At 36.0% G+C, this 24,926-nt stretch overlaps 3 protein-coding genes across 5 annotated transcripts; 1 reads left to right on the plus strand and 2 right to left on the minus strand.

Annotated features, from left to right (window-relative positions):
- The first annotated feature begins 1,744 nt into the window (after nucleotides 1-1,744).
- Nucleotides 1,745-5,978, plus strand: LOC100252349 (SKP1-like protein 1B). 2 transcript variants are annotated; one of them, XM_002270025.4, is made up of 3 exons: nucleotides 1,745-1,978; nucleotides 2,127-2,452; nucleotides 5,587-5,978. In XM_002270025.4, the coding sequence occupies exons 2-3, from the start codon at nucleotides 2,156-2,158 to the stop codon at nucleotides 5,758-5,760; spliced, it is 471 nt and encodes a 156-aa protein (XP_002270061.1). In that variant the 5' UTR covers nucleotides 1,745-1,978; nucleotides 2,127-2,155; the 3' UTR covers nucleotides 5,761-5,978. The 2 variants fall into 2 exon arrangements, with proteins under 2 accessions (XP_002270061.1, XP_059590966.1); XM_059734983.1 differs by having other exon boundaries at nucleotides 1,960-2,452.
- Nucleotides 5,979-9,882: 3,904 nt separating this feature from the next.
- Nucleotides 9,883-14,008, minus strand: LOC100257482 (CO(2)-response secreted protease). The gene is made up of 9 exons (XM_002269717.4): nucleotides 13,404-14,008; nucleotides 12,666-12,928; nucleotides 12,480-12,591; nucleotides 11,810-12,326; nucleotides 11,583-11,683; nucleotides 11,220-11,462; nucleotides 11,001-11,115; nucleotides 10,638-10,848; nucleotides 9,883-10,558 (listed from the first exon to the last, which is right to left on the minus strand). Exons 1-9 carry the CDS (start codon nucleotides 13,580-13,582, stop codon nucleotides 9,993-9,995), a joined length of 2,307 nt encoding a protein of 768 aa, XP_002269753.1. The 5' UTR covers nucleotides 13,583-14,008; the 3' UTR covers nucleotides 9,883-9,992.
- Nucleotides 14,009-15,218: 1,210 nt separating this feature from the next.
- LOC100247228 (uncharacterized) lies at nucleotides 15,219-24,647 on the minus strand. Of its 2 annotated transcripts, none has more exons than XM_002269801.5 (2): nucleotides 24,335-24,647; nucleotides 15,219-15,877 (listed from the first exon to the last, which is right to left on the minus strand). In XM_002269801.5, exon 2 carries the CDS (start codon nucleotides 15,845-15,847, stop codon nucleotides 15,455-15,457), a length of 393 nt encoding a protein of 130 aa, XP_002269837.1. In that variant the 5' UTR covers nucleotides 15,848-15,877; nucleotides 24,335-24,647; the 3' UTR covers nucleotides 15,219-15,454. The 2 variants fall into 2 exon arrangements, with proteins under 2 accessions (XP_002269837.1, XP_010664855.1); XM_010666553.3 differs by having other exon boundaries at nucleotides 15,219-15,868; nucleotides 24,335-24,587.
- Between the last annotated feature and the right edge of the window lie 279 nt (nucleotides 24,648-24,926).

Raw genomic sequence — 24,926 nt, forward strand, 5'->3', positions numbered from 1 at the left:
AGAGACTGCTTTGGAACCGGAAAGATATAGGATAGAAAAGGGAGATTCTGTGCCACAGGTGACGGGTCTTGAAACCCATTATCCTGATATGCCTTGTCATCACTTCCTTGTTTGCATTTTGCAACCGTGAATGAATATAACATACATAGTTGCAAGATGGAGTGGTGGATAGTAAAACTTGCACTCCAATGATTGAATCCGAAAATCGGGGGGTTAAAAGCCAATCTCTTCTGAAAAGAGCACCGGAAAAAGCTATCCAGAAAGGGTTTCATTCTCGTTAAAGTTGAAGTTGAAGTTGAAGTTGGGCACCCACGCATGATCAAAAGCTAGGGATAAAATAACTCAAAGAATCCAGCAAAATCTATGATGAACTTACCCATCATTTACTCTAAAGTTCATATTCACCACGTGAATCAGAATTCCACTGCCAGGCACAAACTTGTACCGTTGTGTATTGGCTGATGAAGGTCAAGAGTCCGAGTGGCCCCTATCTCGTATGTATGATATAACAAGTCAACCACTTCCACCTGCAACGCTAAAAATAAAATAAAACTGAACCAAACTCTGCATTAAATATAGCAAAGAAAAAAAATTGTACACCCTATGGCAATACAAAAGTCTGAAAAATTCTGACCTTTCTGAGAATGGTTTTCAAATTTCACAACTGTTTTCAAAAAATAGTTTTTTTGAGAACTTCTAGTTTTTGAACTATTTTCAAAACTTGTTCTTCCATATTTGTTAAAAATAAATGTCTCTTATAAAACTTAAAATATTTTCATTTTGTTTTCTTCGTTTTCAAATGTTTTCTAAAATTAATTTTTATCTTGGATGTTTTATATCAATCATTAATTATAGGGTTATTTGATTAAAAGGGTCTCTCAAAATCCAATTTTTTAAATTTAACCTTCCATCCTTTTTTGGCATCATTTGGATAAAAATATCATCATTATTTTTTTATAAAAATAACCCTTTTTTTTTAAACCAACATGTAAATACTTAAAATTAAAAATGGTATTTATATAAAAAATGGATTATTTTTCCAGAAAAAACATGGAAATGGTTTGATTTTCAATTTTAGGGGTTATTTCATCCCTTTTAACCAAATATTTCTTAATTATATTTGTATAATCATTTTTTAAGGTAGCTTCCAAAAGTAAGTGAAACAATTTAAGAAAATATTTCTTAAAGAACTATTTTCCGTTAAAAAAATTATTAAACATATTTTCAAATTTTAAATAAATTTTTAATTTTAATAATAAAAAATTACTTTTTAAAATAGGTGGAGAAAAAATTGTCATCACAGGATAGAAGCATGATTAATGAATGGGGACTTGTAGTTTTAAATATATGAACATGTCGTGGGGTTGTGACTAAAAGGTATTTGTTTTTTTAATTTCTTATTAAAAATAATTTATTTTTAAATTTTAAGTCGGTTATTTTTTACTTATTATAAATTGTTTGTTTAATAACAAAAAGTCATTTTAACTTATCAGGTTGTTTAAAAATAATATATTGATTTCTTTTATCTTTTAATATTTAATAAAAATAAAATATTACAAAAATTTTAGTCTCAAGTATTTTTATTGTTTACTAAATTCGGAATCCGTAAAAATGGAGTTCAAACGAGGACAAAAAAGTAACTTTGGGTTAGGAAAATAATGAGGCCAAAAATTGGACCTTTCTCCAATTGAATTCAAAGGAGTAATGAAAAAAGGTAGGAGTCAAACTAGGAATGGATTATGACAAATGAAAATGAAAGAAAAATATTCAAAAATCGTTGGATTTGAATTTGAATTAGAGTGGAAGATTAATAAAAATATTTTCCAAAATGTATAGAAAAAAAAATATATATATCATGCCGCACAGTAATCTTTGTTTTCGTTCACATAAAAACAATGTGGCGGTGGCTAGGCTCCTCATACAGTCATACAGGATAGATGCAGCCAACTGTTCTGGGAGTCATTCGGAGGCTTAGAGGGTAAGTAAATTTATTTTCCCTTTTTCATATAAAAATATATATATATATTTTTTTATTGCATTTTAATTTTGTTTTCTATAAATAGAGGCGCCTAGGGATAATCACACTTTCTTATTCTTCCCTTACCTTACCTCTCTGAGAAATCTAGGGTTAGGGTTTCGTTTGCAAGAACGGATCATGTCGTCGTCGAGGAAGATCACTCTGAAGAGCTCCGACGGCGAGGCTTTCGACGTCGATGAAGCCGTAGCATTGGAATCGCAGACGATCAAGCACATGATCGAGGACGACTGCGCGGACAACGGCATTCCGTTGCCGAACGTCACCAGCAAGATCTTGTCGAAGGTGATCGAATACTGCAAAAAGCACGTGGAAGCGCCGAAGCCCGAGGAGCGTAGTGGCGTCGATGAGGAACTCAAGGCTTGGGATGCTGATTTTGTTAAAGTTGATCAGGCCACCCTATTTGATCTCATTCTGGTTAGTTTTCGGATCTCGATTTTGAATTCTGGTTTTGATTTGTTGATTTTTTGATGTTGTAGCTATTCTAGGGTTTTGGATCTGATCTCTTGTCGGTTTGGTGTTTCTTGTATGGTTTGATTTGATTTCGTTTGTTGTTCTGGTTTTGGTTCTTGAGAAAATTAATATAAAATTGAAATTTTCGATTATTATTAATTTTATTTTGTTTTTTGAGTTTCATTATCCCTTTTTAATACGTTCATCTTGTTTTTATTTCTGGTTGTGAACTTGCTGATAGATATTTTAGTTTTTCCTTATCCACCTTCTCCGGTGTTTAAGATAAGTTTCTTTTAATTTTTTTTCTTGCTTTGGATGTGCACTTCAGGGCTTTCTCTTGGAGAAAAGCTACCACCGTAGCTCCTTATGTCGGGCTGGATTCCCAAGCCAAGAAAGGGTTCTTCCCATAAAACAACAGCTCTTGTTGCTTGTGTTTCCTTTTCTTCTTTTTTTTTTTTTTTTTTATATTTTTATTCTTTTCTTCGGTATTTTTCTGAAAACAATTGTGACGCACCAAAAAGTTTGTTTCATAGAAAAATTTGAAAATAGTAACAAGTCTCTTGCGGTTGAGGATCATCTTCTGAGTGCCGATCTTGTTGAATACAACAAACGTTTATGCTAAATCTGGGCCCAAATCTATTTTTGTTCTTGATTTTTATTAAGGCGATGATGCAATGGGCTTCAAACCCATTGTACTCACATGATTCGACTTAAGTTTTAAAGCATTTAATTTCATTCATGGGATATCAACTTCTCCCTCTAAAACCTTATCTTCTCTCACAACTTTCTGTGAAACCATATTTCTTTGTTCAACTCCATGTTTCTGTCAATCAACTATGTTCTGTGTTTATGAAATGGTAACTTAACCTCTGATTTTCCAGTCATAATAATTTGTGGCTACTTAGCGACTACATATGCCTTTTAAACATGCATACTGCACTTGCACACTTAACAGGTCCGGTTGCCTTCAACTATGTTCTGTGTTTATGAAACGGTGCCTTGACATTGGATTTGCGAGTCATAATAATTTGTGGTAACATGACATCTGATTTGCCTGTCATAGTAAATTGTGGGAAATTATATCTGATTTTCCAGTCATAATAATTTGTGGCTACATACCCACTACATATGCTTTTTAAACCTGCATAGTGCACTTAGATGACTGCTTGCCTAATTGCTTGGATTGGCTATGCCTTGATGCAGGCATTTGGGCACCATTGAACAAAATGCGCCCGGGGCATTCCTTGCCACATTTTTTTCCCCATATTTTCTTCTGATAGGCAGGACACCGGTAGCCACTTTTATTACAATGTTTATATCATAATTGGTACTCACTCAGACAAAAAAAAAAGGTTATGTTTGATTCAGATGACTAAGATGTGGCATCTAGGAAGAAAAAGGGATGAAGTTATAAATACCTGAAGTGAGCCGTTTGAGATCTTTAACACGTCCAGGTAAAGAGGTAAATGCAATGTAGACACCAAGCTCATCTTGCTTCTTTTGTCCTGCTCCCATTTGTTGCTGTTGCTTCCATCTGTCCTAGTCTATTATGACCTGAACTACAATTTCTGGTGGTGCTTGATCCATTAGAAAGCAGCTGACCATTTGATCCATTCAAGTATGGTACTTGGCTTGTTATTTGGCCATTAATTGGGCCAATAAACAGATTGGACATGTCATTAGAAGCAGGACTGGAGTCAAGGGAAGTGAAGGATGGTGACTTGGTGTTTTGAGCAGGTCCCACAGGCAGCCTCTGAGCCATGTCCTTCAATTATTTTGCATGCAATCAATAAAAATGTATCCCCAAATGAAAGCAAAACAATAAAATTAACATAAGCTGTCTGACCATTTGACTATATTGGATAATAGTATATTGAAGCATTTCCTACAGAGAATGGACACTACATAACAAATTCAATTTTACTGCTAATTAAAGTGGAATATCATAGAGTGGCGACTTCGGCTAGCGCTGAGAAGGTTTTTTCTAGTAAGGGTGGGGGGGCTAGGGCTGAGAAGTTGGAGACCCATAAGGCCCTGGAGCTTGTCTGCGTTCCAGAAGAGGAGGTTATGGATAATCTCGCCTCTAAGTTTGTCAATTTTAGCAGCTTTGTGGGGATGCCAGTTGAGAAATTGGAGGTAAGGAAAGGGCGGGGGATGATGGTCTCAAGCGGAAAGAGATACTCTCCTTCCGCAGCTTGTATTGAGAGGGAACTCCAAAAATGAGAGTGCTCAATGAACTACAACAGTTCCCCTCTGACTGTTAAGAGGAAGAGGAAGGAGTAACGGGGTTTCAGAACCTGTTATGTGTAGTCGCGGTTGTCTTTTGAGTGCTGGTGGGTGTTTGGAGAGTTCTTGTTTCTGCTTGGGTTTCCGGGGTGTCTCTGTTTAGATTGTATTCCTTGTGGTGGTTTTTGTGTTCTTGGATTTTTTGGGGGCTTCTCAGGGGTGGATGTTTTGGTAGGGTGGTTGGTATTCGCTTCCTCTTATCTTTTTTTTTCTTTTGCCTGCCCTATGGCCTTTTCTGTATACTATGTGTGTACTCTGTAGTTCCATTTTGCAAGCGCTTTTAATATATTCCTCTTATTTACCTATCACAAAAAAAAAGGTGGAATATCATAGAAAATAGACATATTTGCAAATGCATTTAATATTTAATGTGGGATAAAAAGTTTTAAATCCAGTAACATATGGTACCAAGTAAAATGCTTTCAAAGATGTTTTCCTTCCTTTCAAATCTTTAGATAGAAAAATTATTGGGTTCTAGGACATACTGGTTCAAGCTAAAGCTATCAAGTTTGTTTATTTATTTTTTCAATTATTATTCATTTTTCTCTGGGGCCTCCATTGACATATAATGCCAATATGACATTCAGTTCTTAAAGTTCAAGAATGGTCTTCAAAATAACCATGCATGATACTCAAACTGTAAAGTGTGCCTCTTTTAGCAATTGCATTTTATGACCAACAATTTTAGATATAATATTTTTGGCAATTGCATGTCATGGCGAACAATTTTAGATATCATATCTATTTTGATATACCAGTAGAAAGAAAAATTTACAGTGGTTTGACATAATTTGTGTGTATTTGATTTTCAGGCAGCAAACTATCTGAACATCAAGAGTCTCCTGGATCTTACTTGTCAGACTGTGGCTGACATGATAAAGGGCAAGACTCCAGAGGAGATTCGCAAAACTTTCAATATCAAAAATGATTTTACACCGGAGGAAGAGGAGGAGGTGCGGCGGGAGAACCAGTGGGCCTTTGAGTGAAGGGTCAAAATAAACAAAGCGTTTATGTGGTAATTTAGTTCTGTGGTGGGGAACCAGGGGTGGTTGTTTCCTCCTGTAGTTGAACCTCTAAACTTTATAGTTTATGCTCTGCTTGTAGTGTCTAGGAGTTATGTTTCTTTGTGAACGATTACTTGAACTGTAACGTTTCCATGAATCTCTTATGTTCATAGCCTAAATGTGGTTTCTTTTTCATGTAATATGTGTATTGTCTTCTTGGAATGGCTGCGCAATGCTCAATACGTTCTTCAAAAGTTATCTATGATTGGTATGGCTACTTAAATTCTATACAGATTAAATCATCATCTTCATTTGCTCTGCATCGATCTGTCATTTCCAGAGTTTTCTTTAGCACTGATATTTGAAAAGGAGCATCAAGGCCAGTCATCATCTTTATTCGCTCTAGATGGATTAGTCATTCCTAAAGTTTTCTTTAGCTCTTATATTTTCATAAAGCATTGAGGCCAATCCCAAATTCACATGTAGGCAGAAGCTAACTTGAATTTTGGGAATTCGTCCTGATTGACCGGGAACAAGAGAGTTAGAAGAAAGGCAAATTGAGAACATAACTTTAGTTATTCATGTTATTTATTTTCCTGAAGTATTTTGGGGGAGAGGTATTTGTTTTGTTACTTAAAAATGTTTCTTCCTTTTTTTTTTGTCCTTGCAATAGTGTAATAAGTTATGATGATATTTTGTTGACGTTATGCTTGCTAAGTTTCATCATCATCAGCGGATGTGGAAATGCTATGCGCAAATGGACTTCAGTCTCCGGATTCTTGTGCATCATGTGGTTTGACCCAAACCTATCCAATCTAGAAGAGGTGTGGGTGAGAATAACGCTTGGTAGTCAACTCTTTTTTGGGGTAAGTTGTAGTGGTGGGTATCCCTTTAACACCCGGTATACACCATTTCATCAGCATCACCACCGTTGAATTGTACTGGGGTTTCCATTGAAATTGATATGATCGCGCTATTGGATTGGGGTCATATTGGAGATCAAATCCTACTTTTTCTATGAGCAAATGAGGTTTAGGCAAGTAGTCGATGGTGCCCCACTCATAAGCCAGCCCTTGTTGGAATGGTCCTGATACCCCAACTTCTCCAGCACCATGATCATTAGGGATGGCTTCTCATCCAATAGCTGTTATTAGAGCCACCTCATATTGTTGGTTTGAGTTGCTGCAGGATGCCACAAATAAACGACAATCCAACCCAGATATTCACAGGCTTTTGTTAAGATCTAGACCTTTTGTCATTTTATATATTTACCTTCCTTTTCGTTCCCATCATGTTTCATTGCTGAGTCCATATAGGTTATTCTCGAGATCTCTTGATATTGGCAAAATGTATAGCTTCTCCCTCAACAAAACAAGAAGGCTAATCTGTTCCGCCCAAAACAACTGTAGACTTGAAAGTCTGGTCAATGCTTGTGGCAGCTCCATGGCAAAGATCCTTGGAGCATGGTGCATCTTGAAGACACGGGGTGATCATTCTCCATGGCAAAGACTACTGTGATGCTCTTGTCCACCACATGAAACGCTCCAATGGTTATGGGATGATTGGATAATTCTAGATTTGCCATAGGTCATGTTTGCACCAACCGATAGTGAAAAGCAGATGGACTCCATCTGCAATGGCATCATCATCAAGGGCTGCGAGAATAGAGGACCCTGGACATCCGGAGAAAGTGCATGCTCTATAGACAGTAATCCTTGACCCAGGGGAGCCGGCAGCCTGAGACGGAGCTCCCTCCTGCTATGAGGCCACGTGGGTGCCCACGCTGGGTCGTGTCTCGAGGAGTACCAGGCCCATCATCTTCATGGTGTAGGATCTTGCTCTGATCAGCTTTATGATATTTAATTGAAAATCTTAAGCCAGAACAATTAATTCTTGAAAATGAAGATTCTGAAGGGGATTATCTAATTCGACTTAGCATATGTTACCTGTTACAATTAGAGGGATTGAAGTCTTCACTTTAATTAGAGTGTGCCGCTGTGCCGCCTCCTCTGTTAAAACGAGTTGCAAGTTGGGAGCTGCAAAGCCTGAAAAGCCATGCTTTTTAGGTGCGTGCCAGAGCATTTTTGCTAGTCTACCACAGTTTTAAATTTCAAATGAGTAGAGCTACACCCAATCACACTCATGAACAAGAAGAATTGCATTCCGGCTATCACCAGAAAACAGCTTTTCACACTCACAAGGGGGATAATGACTTTCTTTTCATGAATTTGAAGAATGAGGTATTTTGCCTTTACCTTCATCCATTCATTCTTATGTGTGTTTGGGAAGAGCATCTAGATCATTTGACTAAGACTTTGGAAGTACTTGGGCAACATCAATTATTTGTCAAGAAGTCAAAATGCAGCTTTGGCCAAGAACAAATTGAGTGTTTAGGTCATTTGGTTTCCGATGAAGATGTCCCCACAAATCCAACCAAAATTGTGGTTATGCTTTCTTGGCCTAAGCCCACAAACTTGAAGAGTCTTGAAAGAATTTCTTCGGCTTATCCAGATTACAGAAAAATGAAAAATCAGTTAACCCTTTACCATGCCACTACTATATATTAAAAGACCAATTCCATAAAAAGAAAAAATAGAAAGTGCATTTAAATTACTTGATTCAATTACAGTTGTCCTTGTCTAGCCAAATTTCTCCTAAATATTCGTTGTTGAGAATGTGATCCTTTTGAGTATTGGACTTGGAGTTGTGTTAATGCAAAGAACACATCATGTATCATTTGCTAGTCAAACTTTATTCACCAAAAGCCATGGCATCTTGACATACAAGAAAGAATTAATGGCAGTAGTGTTTGCAATTTGTAGCATGGCATAATCCTTGCCTATTCTTAATTGGCTTGATACTTTGACGGAATAACAGTAACAAGATCCCCAACTACAACAACTAATACAAAAAATCACTGTTGACCCAAATGGAAAATTATCTTCATTGTGCCACAGATCGATGGTCCTGAAAAATTGGTCTTATGCAGTAGGTGACTCTAAAAGTCGTAGCAGTAGGCCACGCTTAAGGACCAAAATGCCATGTTGCGGTTGTTGAAGAAAATTTGGATTAAGGCTTAACACCGTATGAAAGAGCAAGTTGATCAACATCATACAGAAAGATCCTCTGATGTGAGTCATAGTGAGCTATCTCCAAGGTTTCATGGGCCTTTCAAGGTGATTCACCGACTAAAAACGATTTCTTATAGTTTGGAATTTTGCCTTGTATTTCCAAAATTCACCTTCTTTCCCCCACCTGTTAATGGTGAAGGACAAGCGTTATTTGAATCAATTGAAATTCTTGATGAGTGTGTTGCCATGCCAAGACCCAAGTTCTTGTTCATTAATCTAAGGTGGTGTTTGTTTTTTTACTTAATTCTAAATAGAACCTTAATGCTTAATAGTGTTAAATATTATGTTGTTTGTTTTTGTAGTATTTTATTTCTATTAAGTATTAAAAAGTAAAAAAAATCAATATATTATTTTTTCTATTTAGAAAAAGCTACATATTTTGACTTTTTCTATTTAGTAAAAAGTTTATAATAAGTCATGAAAAAGTAGAAAAACAAACAACCGAAATTCTAAAACTAAATTACTTTCAGTAAAAAGCCAAAAAAACAAACATCACGTAATTCTTTTACTGAATATGCTACAAGGGAAGATTGGCCTGCTTTGATTACAACAATTATTCTTGCAAATTGGAGTAATCACAGAGCAATCCTAGAGTAGCTATGTTGGACTCTGATTCTTGTATTTGAGTTGAATTGTGTGCTTTGATGGATATCTAGCAATTGTATTCTCTCAATTTTAGAAATAAAATTCTTCCAAATTCTCTTTTCTTTCGGTTACCTATTACCAGTTCAACCACCATAAAAGCACTAGCAAGCAACCAAGAAGAGAAGAAGAAGGGTGTGCCTCAACTCAGATTCAATTTCTAAAACTCATCTGAGTCAAGCCGGTTGTTTCAGAAGAGTATAGTTCTGCAATTCCTTCAATTTCTTTTTTTTACATTGTCTTCCCTTACCCCTTTCTGAAAACACATATGCTAAGACTTTACTTTTCCAAATTGGCTAGATGCTTCACTTCATATAATTCGGAAGGGATCTAAGATACAATTACAGTTGATTATTATTGTTCTAAAGCATATTTCCATGTTTACAATATTGCATAGGCAGCATAAAAGTAATACAGGAATGCTTCTGAAGTCCTATTCATTCAATCACTGCTTACAACAAACGGACTCCTAACTTTATGCTTGCCATTAGTCCAGGTAATTGACCCAAACACAGCTCCCTTCACCGAGGAAGATCCATTGGATGAAAAAATCACTTGGTAGCTCAGCTTCTTACTATTCTTTGTAAATTTCAATGTATCAGGTATCACTTTCACATCCACGCCAGCAGCTGCACTCACGCTTACAGTATACTGAGTTTCATCATCACTGCCAACATTTGTAACAGTTCTGCTTACCTTCTTGCTCTCATTTCCGTTGAATTTGGAGATGGCTATTGATGGATAATTCATATTGGAGATTAGATCAGCATTGGCGTTCTTGGGGCAAGTGAATCCATCAGGAAGAGTTGGTGAGATAAGTTTTATTTTTGATATATCATACCCATGGTTGCAGAGAAATTGCAAGTAGTCAGCAGTGTCAGTCTCATAAACCAGCCCTGGCTGTAAGGGTCCAGATGGGCTTACTTCCCCTGCACCATAGTCGTAAGGTGTGGCTACTGATCCTGAGTGTGTGGTTATTGGGGCTTTCAGATTGTTCTTTTGAGTTGCTGTAGGAAGTTATGGATAGATCAGTAACAAGAAACAACCTGAACCATATTATTTGAATTCTGCTAGTCGGATGCTAACCTGTTGTCATAATGGCCGATCTTATTGCAGAGGGGCTCCATGAGGGGTTTTGGGATTTGACTGTAGCAGCTATTCCAGAAACATGCGGGCATGCCATGGAAGTTCCTGAGAGCAAATTGAATAGTGGGGGCTCCTTCCCTGCCGGAGCCTCTGCTGTGTCATTGCCAATCCATGCTGCAAGAATGTTCACTCCTGGTGCTGCAATATCAGGCTGCCAAAAACATCAGGTTAGATATACCAGTCAGCCTCCTTGTTTTAAGGGGGAAAACACAAAAGAAAGGCTCAGGGCCAGTGTGTTGGGCTCAGCCAACAATTCAATTCTAGAACAAAATGGAAGATGGATGGATAATGAGAAACATTTGCCTTGAGAAGGTTCTTTGTGGCATACGAAGGACCTCTGGATGAGAAGTAGGCCACAGCAGGTGCTGGTTTATATTGTTCCACTGATACAGTAGCTAGAATTGTCGCGACTGGGTTCCTTCACAAAATATCGACATCATCAGAAGCTTAAAAAGGAAAAAGTGGGTTCCCATTGATATAACTATGTGTAACATTTTATTTGGATAAAACTGATGTTATTACCTGGTGGAATTGATATAGGATAGGATCTCTGAAGCATCCTTTGAAGTGATGACAGTCAATGGAAAAGCTCCATATCTAGAAGCCACTGCTCTTGTTTCATCCTCAATCAAAATTAATCCAACCCCTCCAAGGCGCTTCACTTCCTCCAGCTTCTCTGTCTGGGTGTATTCTCCGTCATCATTGTCACACAGAACAATCCTCCCCTTGATCTTGTCTTCACCTAATGAATTTGGCTTACAGTTTCTGCAAAACCCGAATGTTTTAATCCACCAGGGATGTTGCATTTGGAATTTACAAGATGATATTGCAGTGCCTAAGACAACATGATTGAATTATGTGTTGGGTTTTATTCGTTCTACATACCTTGCATCATCCACCTTGCTGGAATTTGACTTGGCTGAACTGCCATATATCAATGGATACGCTGGAGATTTTTTTATATTAGCAAAATTTATGCCTTCACCCTGAAGTTCAAAATGAAAAAACATGACCATGTGCTAAGCTTATCCTGAATTGAAATTTTTGTGAGATATGTTCGAAAGCCAGGCAGCTGGGTTAAGGTTGGTAAAAGATACGAAAATCAGCCTGACCTTAATCACTTTGTTTCCTCCCAAAACAACATCAGACTCGAAGTCCCTGTCAATGGTGGTGGCACCCACGGTCAAAATCCAGGGAGCAATGTTCACTACAGTTTGAGGGCTGGGGCCGTCATTGCCTGCGGAGCACACTACCGTGATCCCTTTCGCAACGGCGTGATAGGCTCCAATGGCAATTGGGTCAGTGGAGAATTCAAGCTCAAACACAGCTGATGAACCTAGAGACAGCGATAGCACATCGACCCCGTCTGAAATTGCATCATCAAATGCAGCTAGAATAGATGATCCACGACACCCAAAGAACGTACAAACTCTATACATGGCGATCCTTGAGCCGGGCGATCCACCCTTGGCGGTCCCTGAAGCTAGGCCATAGTACGATACGTCTGGAAGAGAATTTCCAGCTGCAGTTGAGGCCACATGTGTACCATGCCCGATCATGTCCCTGGCCGTGTGAGGCACTGCAGATGCAGCATCAGAGTCGTTGTAATACCTTGCTCCGATCAGCTTCCTGACTCAAATTAAGCATTTCCAATCATAAACTCAAATTAATTTTGCAAATATTTACATATATAGGAAATGTAAATATTATTCCTCTGTGAATAATAGTTTTCTCTATAAAATTGATGAAGACTGTTGTGAGAAAAGCAATACAATGATACACCTGTTGCATTTAAAGGAGTCGACATCATTGCTTTCCATGCATGTCCCTCTCCAGCGCGAGGGAACCGGGCCCATGGTCTTGTCGCTAAAGCTCTCAGACTCAGGCCAAATTCCTATAAACCCATAATTCCATTTTTAAGTATGTACTACAATTGAAGTAGAGTTAGTATTTGGAATTGAAATTCACCTGTATCCAAGATGCCAATGATGGTGTCAGCTTGTCCACTAGATTGGGAGTCACCATCAGAACCGGGTTTGGAGTCAGTCTCTAGATCAGTTTGGTAGTGTAAGAAATCCCATGAACGAGTTGTATGAAGTTGCAAGACAGGATCTTCAAATACTGATACCACTCCAGGTTTCTGAGCAATTGAGCGGGCCTCCTCCTCCGTTAAATGTGCCGCGAATCCGGAGAATCCATGTCTGTAGCTGTGCACCAGAGCATTTGCTTTCCTGCAACAATTTGTAAAGTTAAACTATCATTTTCAATTGGTTTTCCAAGAGGCTTAAAATTTGGAATTCCAACCCAGAAAAATCAGGTAGCCACTGAGTGTGTCAACCAAGTTTTAGTACTCTACCTACATGAATAGCATTGTTCTTGGAAAAATTACACACCTTATGTACGGAACTAAAGGATTTTCCAACAAAGAAAGGTCTAGTGTAAGTGGACACCACATCATAAAACTAGACAAGGAATGAACAAACAGGAAAATATAGTAAACAAGTTATAAAGATTCTCAGTTTCATGATGTTGGAGGAAGTGATGTCTTCATCTGGCTTTTGTTCTTTGTATTCTTATTTGAAGGGCTATCTTACCATGTTCCAGGGATAAGTCCATAAGATCATCAATTCAATGTATGAACTATTGAATTGTCCATAAGATCATGTTCCAGGGCTATCTATTCCTTTTAGTATAAGAAGTAAGAACCTTTTCAACAGAGAGCTCAGAATCTGGGCATGGTCATATCTGTAGGAGCCTTCTGATGAAGTAGCAGCTCCCATGTACACGATATAAATTCGATCGTTCTTCATTTCATCTGCTCTAGTTTCTCTCAGAGGCGAGAGAAGGAAAAGGAAGAGGAAAAAGGAAACAGAAAGGACTTTCATAGCTTTGATATTTTTGAGGGTTTGCCTGAGAGATGGCTCCCAACCTTAGGGCTTTATATACTGCAAGAATAAGATGGCAGGGTGAATTTGGTGGTATTGGTGGTGGAGGTGTCGACTTTGGGTGGGTTCGCGTGTATGCGCACTGCAAACCATTCAAGCTCTTACCGTCCACTTAAAGTGCGCTATTTGTATATTCAAACCAATTCAGAGACGGGTATGGTGGTGATGGTGGTGGAGGAGGAGGAGTAGGAGGAGGTAGGAGTGTTGGGAAAGATGCCTTCAAAGGAACGAGGGGATTTATGTTACTCTTGTCAACATCCATATGTGCAAAGATAGCAGGTTCAGCAGATGGCAGAGCCATACTTCAGTGGGCATCTTAGTATTTACGTGGTAGAGTTTCTGGTATAAATGCTTCACTTAATGACATATAATTCCCTTGTCTTTGATCCTTGAACTACTGGTTGGGGGTTTCAGATTTAAACTCTCATTTTCATTGGAGAATCACAGTGGGGCTGGTCAACTGGGCTTAAAGAGCAAAAGCAGCAGGTGATGATTCGTGGCGTAGGACCCAGGATTTGGAAGGCTAGACAGAAATGATTGTTTTCCATGTGGTGTATTACTCTTCTATTGAGATGGGATGGGACCCGGTGGGGGGTGGGGGAGGCAGGAGGCTTGTGAGTTTTGACAAAGAAATCGGCATGTGAAGAATGTCTTTGGACTACTTCAGCAGTGGAAAATGACAGAAAACGTTTGAAAATTATGTACCAGCACGCACATTTGTCCCGAAATTATTCATTTTATTGGAAGTGAGATAGAAACTGGGTATCATCAAATAAGGCAACAACGTTTGTTTGACTACTGGTCATGAATCATGAACCCCTCTCACACTATTTGTAAGTGCGCCACTGCTGCCCTTGACTTTCTTCCCTGATAAGGCTTGTGGACTCCATCAATATCTTCTTATTCCATTTCCACCCACCTCCACAACCACCATTATTTTTTTTGCTCTCTCTGGTGGTACTCATACGGAAACAGATGGGTAAAATGTCTTCCACCTTGACATTCATAATTTAAATATCATTTCAGAAGCAATAATTGTCACCGATTCTGCTGAGCCATGCTGAAAATTTGGGTGGTTTGGCACTGAGGTGGGTGTATTTGGCTATCATTCTATTGCAGACGCGTGCAACTGAGGGAAAGAAAAGTGGATTGGCATGGAACGTATCATGAACTAGTTGGGGGCCGACTCAAAGATCATGTGAGGTAATCCAATATCATCCTTTATGCTAGGTGGGTACCATGCTTCAATGTGATTACATTCAACGATCATCTAATCTCGTTTTAGCAAATTATTAACAAAAATGAGAGGAATTATATAATAATTGATAAATAATTAAATACTGCACGACCTTTCTAGAAATGTTAATGGTAGGCTATGTTTGGTATGGGATTTGACCAGGCTAAAGATGTTGAAACGATAGAGCCCAATCCAATGTTCCTTGTGTAGGTTAAGCCATGTAATTGAAGTGAATAGGCCCACAATAAAGAGGACTGCATTAGATGATTTAAATGAAATTCGGTGGCTACAAAATCCGGGGAGGGTTGATGCCAAATGGAAACAAGTTTTAGTGCCATCTGACTGCCAAACCGTACTCGGCTCATTGGACTGAGCAGCCCATCTATCTATTATTGCAACCCAAAACATTGAAAATACCAAATGTAAACATTTCCATAATAAAGAAAAAAAAATAAGCAGAAACCAATTGACAGTTCTATGAAATGCATTAGAGGCCTTCATCTAGTCCATGAACCTGTTAAAAGGAATAAGTTTCCATGAGGGAAGTTTGGGAAAACAAAAAGGCAAACAAGAACCTAGGGCTTGGCTGCTTTTGCATCCTCTTCCTTCATCTTCTTCTCCCACTTGCGCTTCTTGTAATCCAGCAACTCTTGAGGCATTGACTTCATCAATTCAGCAGTATGGGCCCTCTTTTCGGCTGATATCCTATCACACTTATGCCCTTTTCTCTTAGTTCTCATCTCTTTCCTTTCTGGATCATATGGCCAATCTTCTCCAGCAAGCAGAACTTCTTTGCGGAGACGAGCTCTGCGGCGGCCACTGATGCCAAGCGGTTTCCATGCCCCAAGCTCCCAATAACCCCAAACACCTTTTGAGAGCTCATCTTTGTACTTTGTCAACTTTTCTCGCCATGGATACTGGTATTCCCCAATTGCTTTCACTACAGATTTTGCTGCTTTCCCTGCCATTGTTTGATCATTCAAGGTTCCCTATAGATCCTAAATCAAATAAGTTAATTAACTCCCTTCCAAATTTCATCAGATTGAGACAGTGAAAGGTGCTTAAGACACAAGCAAGAAACAAAGGAATACAAGTGAATAATGTGTTCCATCAATAAATTATGGGTAAATAGAAAAAGAAAAAGAAAGAAAATCTCTTCTATCCAGCATCCACCAACGTATTTGGTAATAAAACACTTCAACTCTTAAACCTGCTCATTTTTCCATTCCCTTTTGTCAGCTCTTAAGTAGGTCGCCTACCAAGAGGCACAGCATGTTTAACACAAAACTGAAGGCAACAAAATCAAATGGTTGAACCTCCATTACACAAGTGAACAGCTGATTGATTTTAAGCACGTTTCTTCTCTCAAGCCAGACAGTAAATGTTAAAGAAATGAATAAACTGTCCATTTCAAATGTTGATCCATCTACAAAAATATTTTTCACACACTGACATCCAAAATATTCAACTCAGTCCTATAAAGATTTTCCAATATGTGAAAGAAATTTCAAGAAAATCATAATAGAAATTTCTAGATTTCATTTACAATGCAAGGACAAATTTGTACTTAAAACTCTAATGGTCTCTTATTTCACAAAGTTTACATGGACCAATCATTGCATGCCATGTATTCAACTGGGAACAGGTGGGCTCCAACCAATTACAAGTGTCATGTGTCTTGGGAGTCAGTGTCATATGTCTAAGGCAGTTCTCTATTAACAGGAGCTGCATGAATAGGTCCATCTCTTTCTATGCATCTATCCATATGCCAAACTATTGTAATATTTGGATATGAATGCCTATCTCTTATCACCTTATACCCAGTATCCCGATGCTAATATGGTTGTTCAAGTCAAGAGCATGGCTTAAGGGGTCCAAAATGGATTTAGCAAATCTCGATGGTGGAGTTGATCTTGCCCGTCATGAGGCATTTTGAGATGAGTTTGAGTGTAATATCCTTAATTTAGTAATCACAAAATAATAATAATACTAATAATAATAATATTAGTAGTAGTAGTTTGAGTGTAATATCCCCAATTTAGTTATCATGAAATAATTATAATAATAATAGTTTGAGTGTAATATCCCTAATTTAGTTATCACAAAATAATATAATAATAATAATAATGGTATTTTGAGTTATCACGAAAAATAATATATCCTTGCACTACTTCCTTTCCAAAGATAGTAATCATGAAATAATAATAATAGTTTGAGTGTAATATCCCTAATTTAGTTATCACAAAATAATAATAATATAATAATAATAATAATGGTATTTTGAGTTATCATGAAAAATAATATAATGATAATAATAATAAGAAGAAGAAAAGAATAATAATAATAATAACAATAATAATAATAATAATAATAATAGCATTTTGAGTATCACGAAAAATAATATATCCCTGCATGATAACTCAAAATAATATATCCCCGCATTCCTTCCTTTCCAAAGATAGTAATTAGTTTGGGCTTGATGATAATAATGATATTTTGAGTTATCACGAAAAATAATATATCCTAACATTCCTTACTTTCCAAAGATAGTGATTAGTTTGGGATGACATAAAAGATTTGATTGAATGAACACTCTTGGTTGTTTTCAAACAAATCAAATGTTGGGCCAAGCGTTGCCAGCCGATAATAGCCGAAGGCAAAAAAAAGACTTTTATGGAATAAGGGCGAGAAGGAAGGAAAAAAGGATTAGTAGTTGCCTAGCAGAGGAACTTAAGGCCGACATTCGGCATGCGGTCCTTTTGAGTTATCACGAAAAATAATATAATAATAATAATGGCATTTTGAGATGATAATAATAATAATAATAATATCCCTAATTTACTTATTTATCACAAAATAATAACAATAATGGCATTTTGAGATGAGTTTACTTATTTATCACGAAATAATAATAACAATGGCATTTTGAGATGAGTGTGAGTGTAATATCCTTAATTTAGTTGTCACAAAATAATAATAATAATTTGAGTGTAATATCCCTAATTTTGTTATCACGAAATAATATAATAATAATGGCATTTTGAGAAGAGTTTGAGTATAATATTCCAAATTTAGTTATCACGAAATAATAATAATAATAACAATAATAGTTTGAGTATAATATCCCTAATTTAATTATCACGAAATAATGGCATTTTGAGATGAGTTTGAGTGTAACATCCCTAATTTAGTTATCACGAAATAAAAATAATAGTTTGAGTGTAATAATAATAATATGGATAAGGATCGAGATAAGGATCACATTTTTACAAAAAAAACAAAGAAAGAAGTTACAATTTTAAATCACGACTAAGGAGTTACAAATTTTTTTTAAATCATGTGTTACAATTTTTTTTAAACCACTTTCGAAGAGTTTTAATGTAACAAATCTGAAGAATCTGGAAAAGAGAAAAAAGAAAAACCAAGATACACGAAGAGATAAACGAGAGAAGAATAAGGAGATGAAGTTGAGAGATATTTACAATTATTTTTATTCTCTACAAAATAAAAAATAAGGTAAGTCTTTCAAGGAATTTATTGTTGTTCTGTTTCGAATTTTTTTAGATATATGTTAATGATAAGATATTTTCTAAATTAGATGTTAAAAATAAAGGAGAGAAATTCTTATCGTTCATCTAATAAGTAAGAAACAAATATATATATATATATATATATATATATATTAATAGTAGTATGATGAATGTGGTCTCTAATTTGACCCTAGAAAGAATCAAAGTCTCTATGAGTATGAGAGTTTTTATTATTATTTAGAAGAAAAATTTATATATAATGCAATTTTGAAATAAAGATAAGTATTTTGAAGAAAGATTCTAAAATTTTGAAGAAAAACATAAAGATAAATAAATAAATAAAATAATATTCATTTTAGTTGTTCAATAACATAATGCAATGCAAAATAGATATTTAATGTGAATAAAATTTGAATAATAAAGGAAAATAGGAAAAATAAAATATGCAATATATAGTAGAGAAAAAAAAATATTAATTAGGATAATTGAAGGTTAATTGAAAATAAGAATAAAAATATATGTTGTTGATAATGTATGAAGAAGAAAATAATTTTTTTTTTAAATTTTAAATTTAATTATTATAGGAATAAATTAGTAGCATATTTTTCCCATATGAAGAATATTTTATATTGTAAAAAATATCACTTTCATTATATATTTTGATATTTGGCCCTAGTTAATAGGAGTTATGTTGTTGACCCTCATTTACCTAATTGTATAAGGATTGGAAAACCTAGTTAGTGGAGTAGTCACTAACCCTCATTGCCTAATTGTACAAGGATTGGAAAACCTAGTTAGTGGGGTAATCATTGACCCAATGGTACCATCTGATTGACTAGTCCCTTCCGAATTGAAGGGTCATCTATTTCTGAAGGTCCAACTAGTTTGGGAAAAGAAAATTTGGGAAAAGAAAATTTGCTTGAAGATTATATTATGTTTTTCTTTTTATAACATAAATTATTAGAATGTTCCTTATTGAGCTAAAGCTCACTACTTTTGCTTTTGAAAACCCCTTTCAAGTCCCCAAATGTAGAAGGATATAAGTGACGTTGGGGATAGGAAGGGTTCTTGTTAGTTTAATTTATGTTTAGCTTTAAAGCCTTTGTTTAGACATGTTGATTTGGATCATGTGTTATGTTTTTAATTATCAAGTTAATTTGAACTAATTTAGTATTCCAATATGTGAAACATGAAACTTCGATCTTGGAAAGATAGTTTTAGCTCTATGAATGCACTCTTAAGGAGAATCTGACTTTTGTTCTTTTTTATTATTTAGTCATTTTTGCATATTTCACCTTTATGTTAAATATTCAAAATTGACAAGATTACCCCTAGCCTCAGGGCATAGGGTGTTACATTGAGGATCATGGTTTGGTGGTTAGAGTTGGAGACTCTCCAAGATGGGATTGACATGTATCAAGCCTGTTTCAACTATAGAATGATAGGGAGAGAGGACCATTGTTGCTTTCTGACACATTTCATTTCCAAAGGCTCCCAAAACATACTTGGACATTTAATATGAGACTTATATTTTGGAGCACTATAAGAAAGAAAATCTGCTAGAATTCCCCCTTAGATCCTATTGTCACCCTTTCTAACCTGTTATCACCTCTCACTATGCTTCACTCTTTTTTCAAACTCTCAACACTTCATTTTCTCAAATGGTTGGCCAACTACAGTTAAAGAATCCCCCAAAATCAAACTGAGATTCCAATGTTTGGTTTTCATTAAAGACATGTTATTGATACATAGTGACTGAGGGGACTGAGGACATGACTTCTACCTATTCCTCTACTTAGCTAAGTGTAAATTAACTATTGCATAACAAGGGTTAATTTCATTCACACATCCTAAAATTTAATGTAAATACCCTAAGGTACCATTAGTTTCAAATTTCATCCAATAACACCCCATATAGATGTGTTCCAATCATATTAGCTCCATTGTGGAGTGATAGTGAATGGATGATTGAATCCGTTTTGTTCCTTACCCTTCTACAGTGATAAACTTCTTTGAAATTTTGAAGTAATAGCCCTTGGTTACTAAAGTACTGTTTTAATAGGGATGGATGGATGTTATTCCGTATTAGTAGCCCTCTATTTAGTCCATGAGAAACATGAGAGAAATGAAAGGAACAAACTTCAAAAAGCTGAGAAAAGCATGATTCCCAACTACATCATGCATATCATGAATCCTTTGTATTATTATTCACAAGACTAGCAAACTATTCTGATGCAATTCAGAACCAGTAGAATATGTTAGTTCGCAAAATATGTATTGCTCTTGTAATACTTGAATCCCTTCTTGGTTCCCTGAGATTTTTGTAGTTCTTCTAAGGTTTCTCATTGCCATTAGATTTTTCCAATTTTTTCTTTTGTGATAATTTCCTACTTAACATCTGAATTCAGAACCATTCCTTTCAAAAACTCTCATTAATTCTCTTTGCTAAGATTGATACTAAAATTTGATGTCCTGGCACAGCATCCACTGGAAAGGTTGAGATTCTCATGTGTTTGGATTTCCTGGATTGGACTTATAGGCACCTTAGGCAGTTTGAAATCTCTGCCAATTCCTCACTCTCCAAATTACCCAAGAAATAGCAAGAAGTTTCCACATAGTGCCTAGAAAGCCATGACCTGGCTAATGGGGATATTCCTGCAGATGAGAATATATAATGGAGAAGTAATAGCTGAAATAGGATTAGTTTAGGCTTTAGAAACCAAATCCGTTCTGTTCATCGTGGCGCAACTAGGAGTGGAAGCTTAAGTCAGTCTGATTTGCCTCACATTGACCTGAAATTGGCAATGGAGGTGGATGTTTGCTCTGGTGATGTGGTGTCACTTGTGTGATGTTGCGATGCCCTTTTCTGTGGTTCCTCATGAGGTAGACCTAACCCAAAATTTCATAGAGTATGGTCAAGCCTGTAGTGTAAAGAAAAATAATGGGGTACTGTTTACATCTTCTTGTTGCTTCTGTTTGTAAGAGAAACTCCAGAAGTTGGATAATGATGAATTTTAGCATCCAAACGTAAGATGGGAAGGACTGGATAATATCTAAAATCACATAGGTGCAGATATTGGTTCCTAAAACGGCAATAGTTCCATGATTATCCCTGTTGAGGATTTGTTCTGGTGTCAGTTGTTCCTCTGTAGTGAACTTCTTGAAAATGATGCAGGCATCAACTTCTAATGGACTTCTGCAACTATCTGTCACACCCAGAGTGACTGACATGACGCTCTCTTCCTTAGGCTGTCCGGTGAATTATCCAGAGAAGCATTTTCTTACGAGATATTAAATGTTAAAAATGCACACCCTACTCCTTATCATGCATTTCTTGTTTTCGTGAGTGAATTCACATCCCTTGAGTTTGGTGTAAATACACTTAGCCATCATTAATTTAAAATTTCATCAATTGACACCTTTATTGATGTATCTTTTTTATAAAATTTATTTTTTAAAAGGATTTCAGGTAAAAAGATTTTAGACAAGTGTATTTAATAATTCTCTAATGAATAAATTTATATACGGAATACATCTATAGGGGTGTTATCTGATGACTTGAAGCTAATGGTAGCTTAGTATATTTACACTAAACTTTAGGAGGTGTGAATGAAATTAACCCTCTCTATGCAATAGTCAATTTACACTTAGCTAAGTAGAGGAATAGGTAACTAAGCCTTTGGAAGTGTGAATGAAATGGCAAGATAAAATGTCTGCACTGCAGCTAATTAAATAAATCCCAAATATATACTACTCATTACATGGTGTGTCAGTCTCAAATAACACAAAGCCCCCTCTTTTGCACTCAATCTCAAATACCTAAATAATAGTTACACAATCATTTTCATGTCAAAAATACAAAGCAGGGCCTCTGTTTCCTGCCAGATTTACAATTCATCTAAGAAAATCTGCAAGTGAGTAAGCCTTCTTTCTTCCATGTACAAATATCAACAGGGCATTGAAAATCCAACATTCCAAAAAATGTCACCATTCCAACAAAGAGCAACACAATGTACCCACTTTCAGCTGACAGCTGCATTGCTTGCTTCAATATCGCTAATAACTAAACCCAAAAAGACTAAATTGAAATAACTCTAAGCTTTTGACCTCTTGAACTCAAACCAAATCTCATAATGATTGAAGAGTAAACTATCATGTGTATGCTTGGCAACATACTCAAGTCCTAAACTTGTAAGCCTTTTTGTGCACTCCTCTCCTCCCAAACGTGAGCAGAACTTTATATTATTTTTGACAATAGAATTGAGATCTTGTTTCTTTGGGAAATGAGTCTAAGACCTGAGCTGACCCCTACCGGCAAATAGCAGACCACAATAAAATAGGCATAGAACTCATGGTCAGGCTCAAATAAGACTCTTCATGGTCTAGAACACCAAAGAAAGGGGGCAACTTCCTATTAGGCAACTTATTAAAGTCAAGACTCTTCAAAGGCCATAGATATGATTAGAGGTTATACCAGAAAGGTCTAGGACTTCAATTACAAACTCCAAACTTTTTTCAAATCGCTAGAAGCAACTTCACTGGAAGTAACTTTTAATTGCTTGTCAATCATCCATTTCCAATTATTTTAATTTTTTATACACTTCAAATTCCTGCACACTATTCTAGTTTCTTTACTTTTCTGCATATTTACTTTTCTACTAGTTTAACCTATTATCAAATAGCTTAAATTAGATTTGGCTCTCTAATTTGCACAACCCTTGATAAAGTGAAATTATTGAAGCTCTCTTAGGTAAGTTAGGCAAAGTGTACAGGAGAGGGTTCCCCATTTTTTACCATCACCGGGCATGATCAACCCACATGGTTCAGAGCTCGAATTCTCTAGTTCTAGGCTAATACTTTTTCTCAGGATCGCATATAAACTATGTTCACTTGGGAACAAGATTGACTTGGCTAATTTCAGGACTCGTCATCTTTGAATTGAAAATTGACTCAAGAAATTATTTCAGACCTTATTTTAGCCCAGTGAACTAGTAGCGCTAGTTTAAGCAAGGTGATGGCAGCAAAGACACATGGTTGGAGTCAATACAAATAAAACAAGATGAGTTGCAGCCAAAGTTCGCCCATTGTGAAAGAATTAAATTTTCAAAGGAATATATATATTTTTCCTTTTCATTTACATGTCTTTCCTTTCTTGTGTACTCCCTTGGTAGATATGATTCAAGTTAAATGAAGGTACAGAGACATGGAGAAGGCCACTAAGGTCACCAAGTAAAAACATAAATAGAAATGAACAATAGGATTCATGAGCAGGACTGCCATCCCAAGATGAAAGGACAAGCTTGAATTATGGCGGGACCTATTCCTACATTTTTCATTTCTAAAATGCTAAATGCAAATAAATAAATAAAAATGCTAGCAGTGGATCTTTATCTTGGAGATGATTCTCCAGTACCCATATGGAAAAAAAATTTAATAATAATAATAATAATGTGAAGAATAAAAATCACAAAATTAAAGACAAATAAACAGCAATGAGACAACAACCATATCAAACGGGCTCTAAATAACAAGATATCACCAAACAAAGTTTTTCTTCCTCAAAAAAGAAACGGACCTGCAACACGTGAACTCAAAAACCCTAAACAGAGCAATTGCATATGTGAACCAGAATAGAGAATCAGAGTTTCAAAGAGAGAAGTACTGTGAAATGAGACTCGACCGCTCTATTGCAAAATAGATCTAAAACTGTTAAGGCTTGGAAGTAATTCCTTTAAAAACATTTGAGGATTTCCAGATTTTATTGATACTTGATAGACCTTGTTAATATCACTCAATGAAACCATTTCATTTTCTCATACTTTCCTCCTAACCAAACAATCCTAAAACCCAAAACCCTAACTAACATTTCAAGACAATCAGACATTTTAAAAAAAAAAGAAGAAGAAGAAAAGAACAGAGGGTTACCTTCGATCAGATCAACGATGTCGAATGAAAGTGGAGCGTCTTTCCTACTGTGTAGTCTCGGGTGGAGAGCAATGGAGGAGGAGAATGAAGGAGAGGTGTAGGAGTGAAAGAGGAAGGGAGGTATCGGTAATCAATTGGGGTCTTTGAAGTGTTTTTTTTTTTTTTTTTTAAAACACCCGTGAAGTGATTCTCTGAAAATCGCTTTTTAAGTGTTTTTGCAAATTTTCAAAAGTGTTTTTTAAAATTCGTCAGACACCGTATTTTCATCCCAAAAACATTTTTAAGTATTTTTAATGGTGGAAACCTTTTGAAAATCACTACCAACCAAATGAGCTTTTATCTTTCTGGGTATTTATTAGGTACATGTTAATATTTAGAGTTAATTTAATTTACCTCTTCTAAAATTTTGGCTAAATATGGAAGTGTTTGGTACACATGAATAAAAAATAAAAATGAATATTTTGTTTTTATTCATATTTTTTGTAAATGAAAATAAATTTGGTGATTCCATTTTTATTTTTTGGAAAAACCTCGAAATTGAAGATTTGAATGATTATTTATTTACATTCTAATGTTTGATAATAATAAAATT

This window comes from Vitis vinifera, chromosome 18 (genome assembly GCF_030704535.1).
Source record: "Vitis vinifera cultivar Pinot Noir 40024 chromosome 18, ASM3070453v1".
Classification (NCBI taxonomy): Eukaryota; Viridiplantae; Streptophyta; class Magnoliopsida; order Vitales; family Vitaceae; genus Vitis; species Vitis vinifera.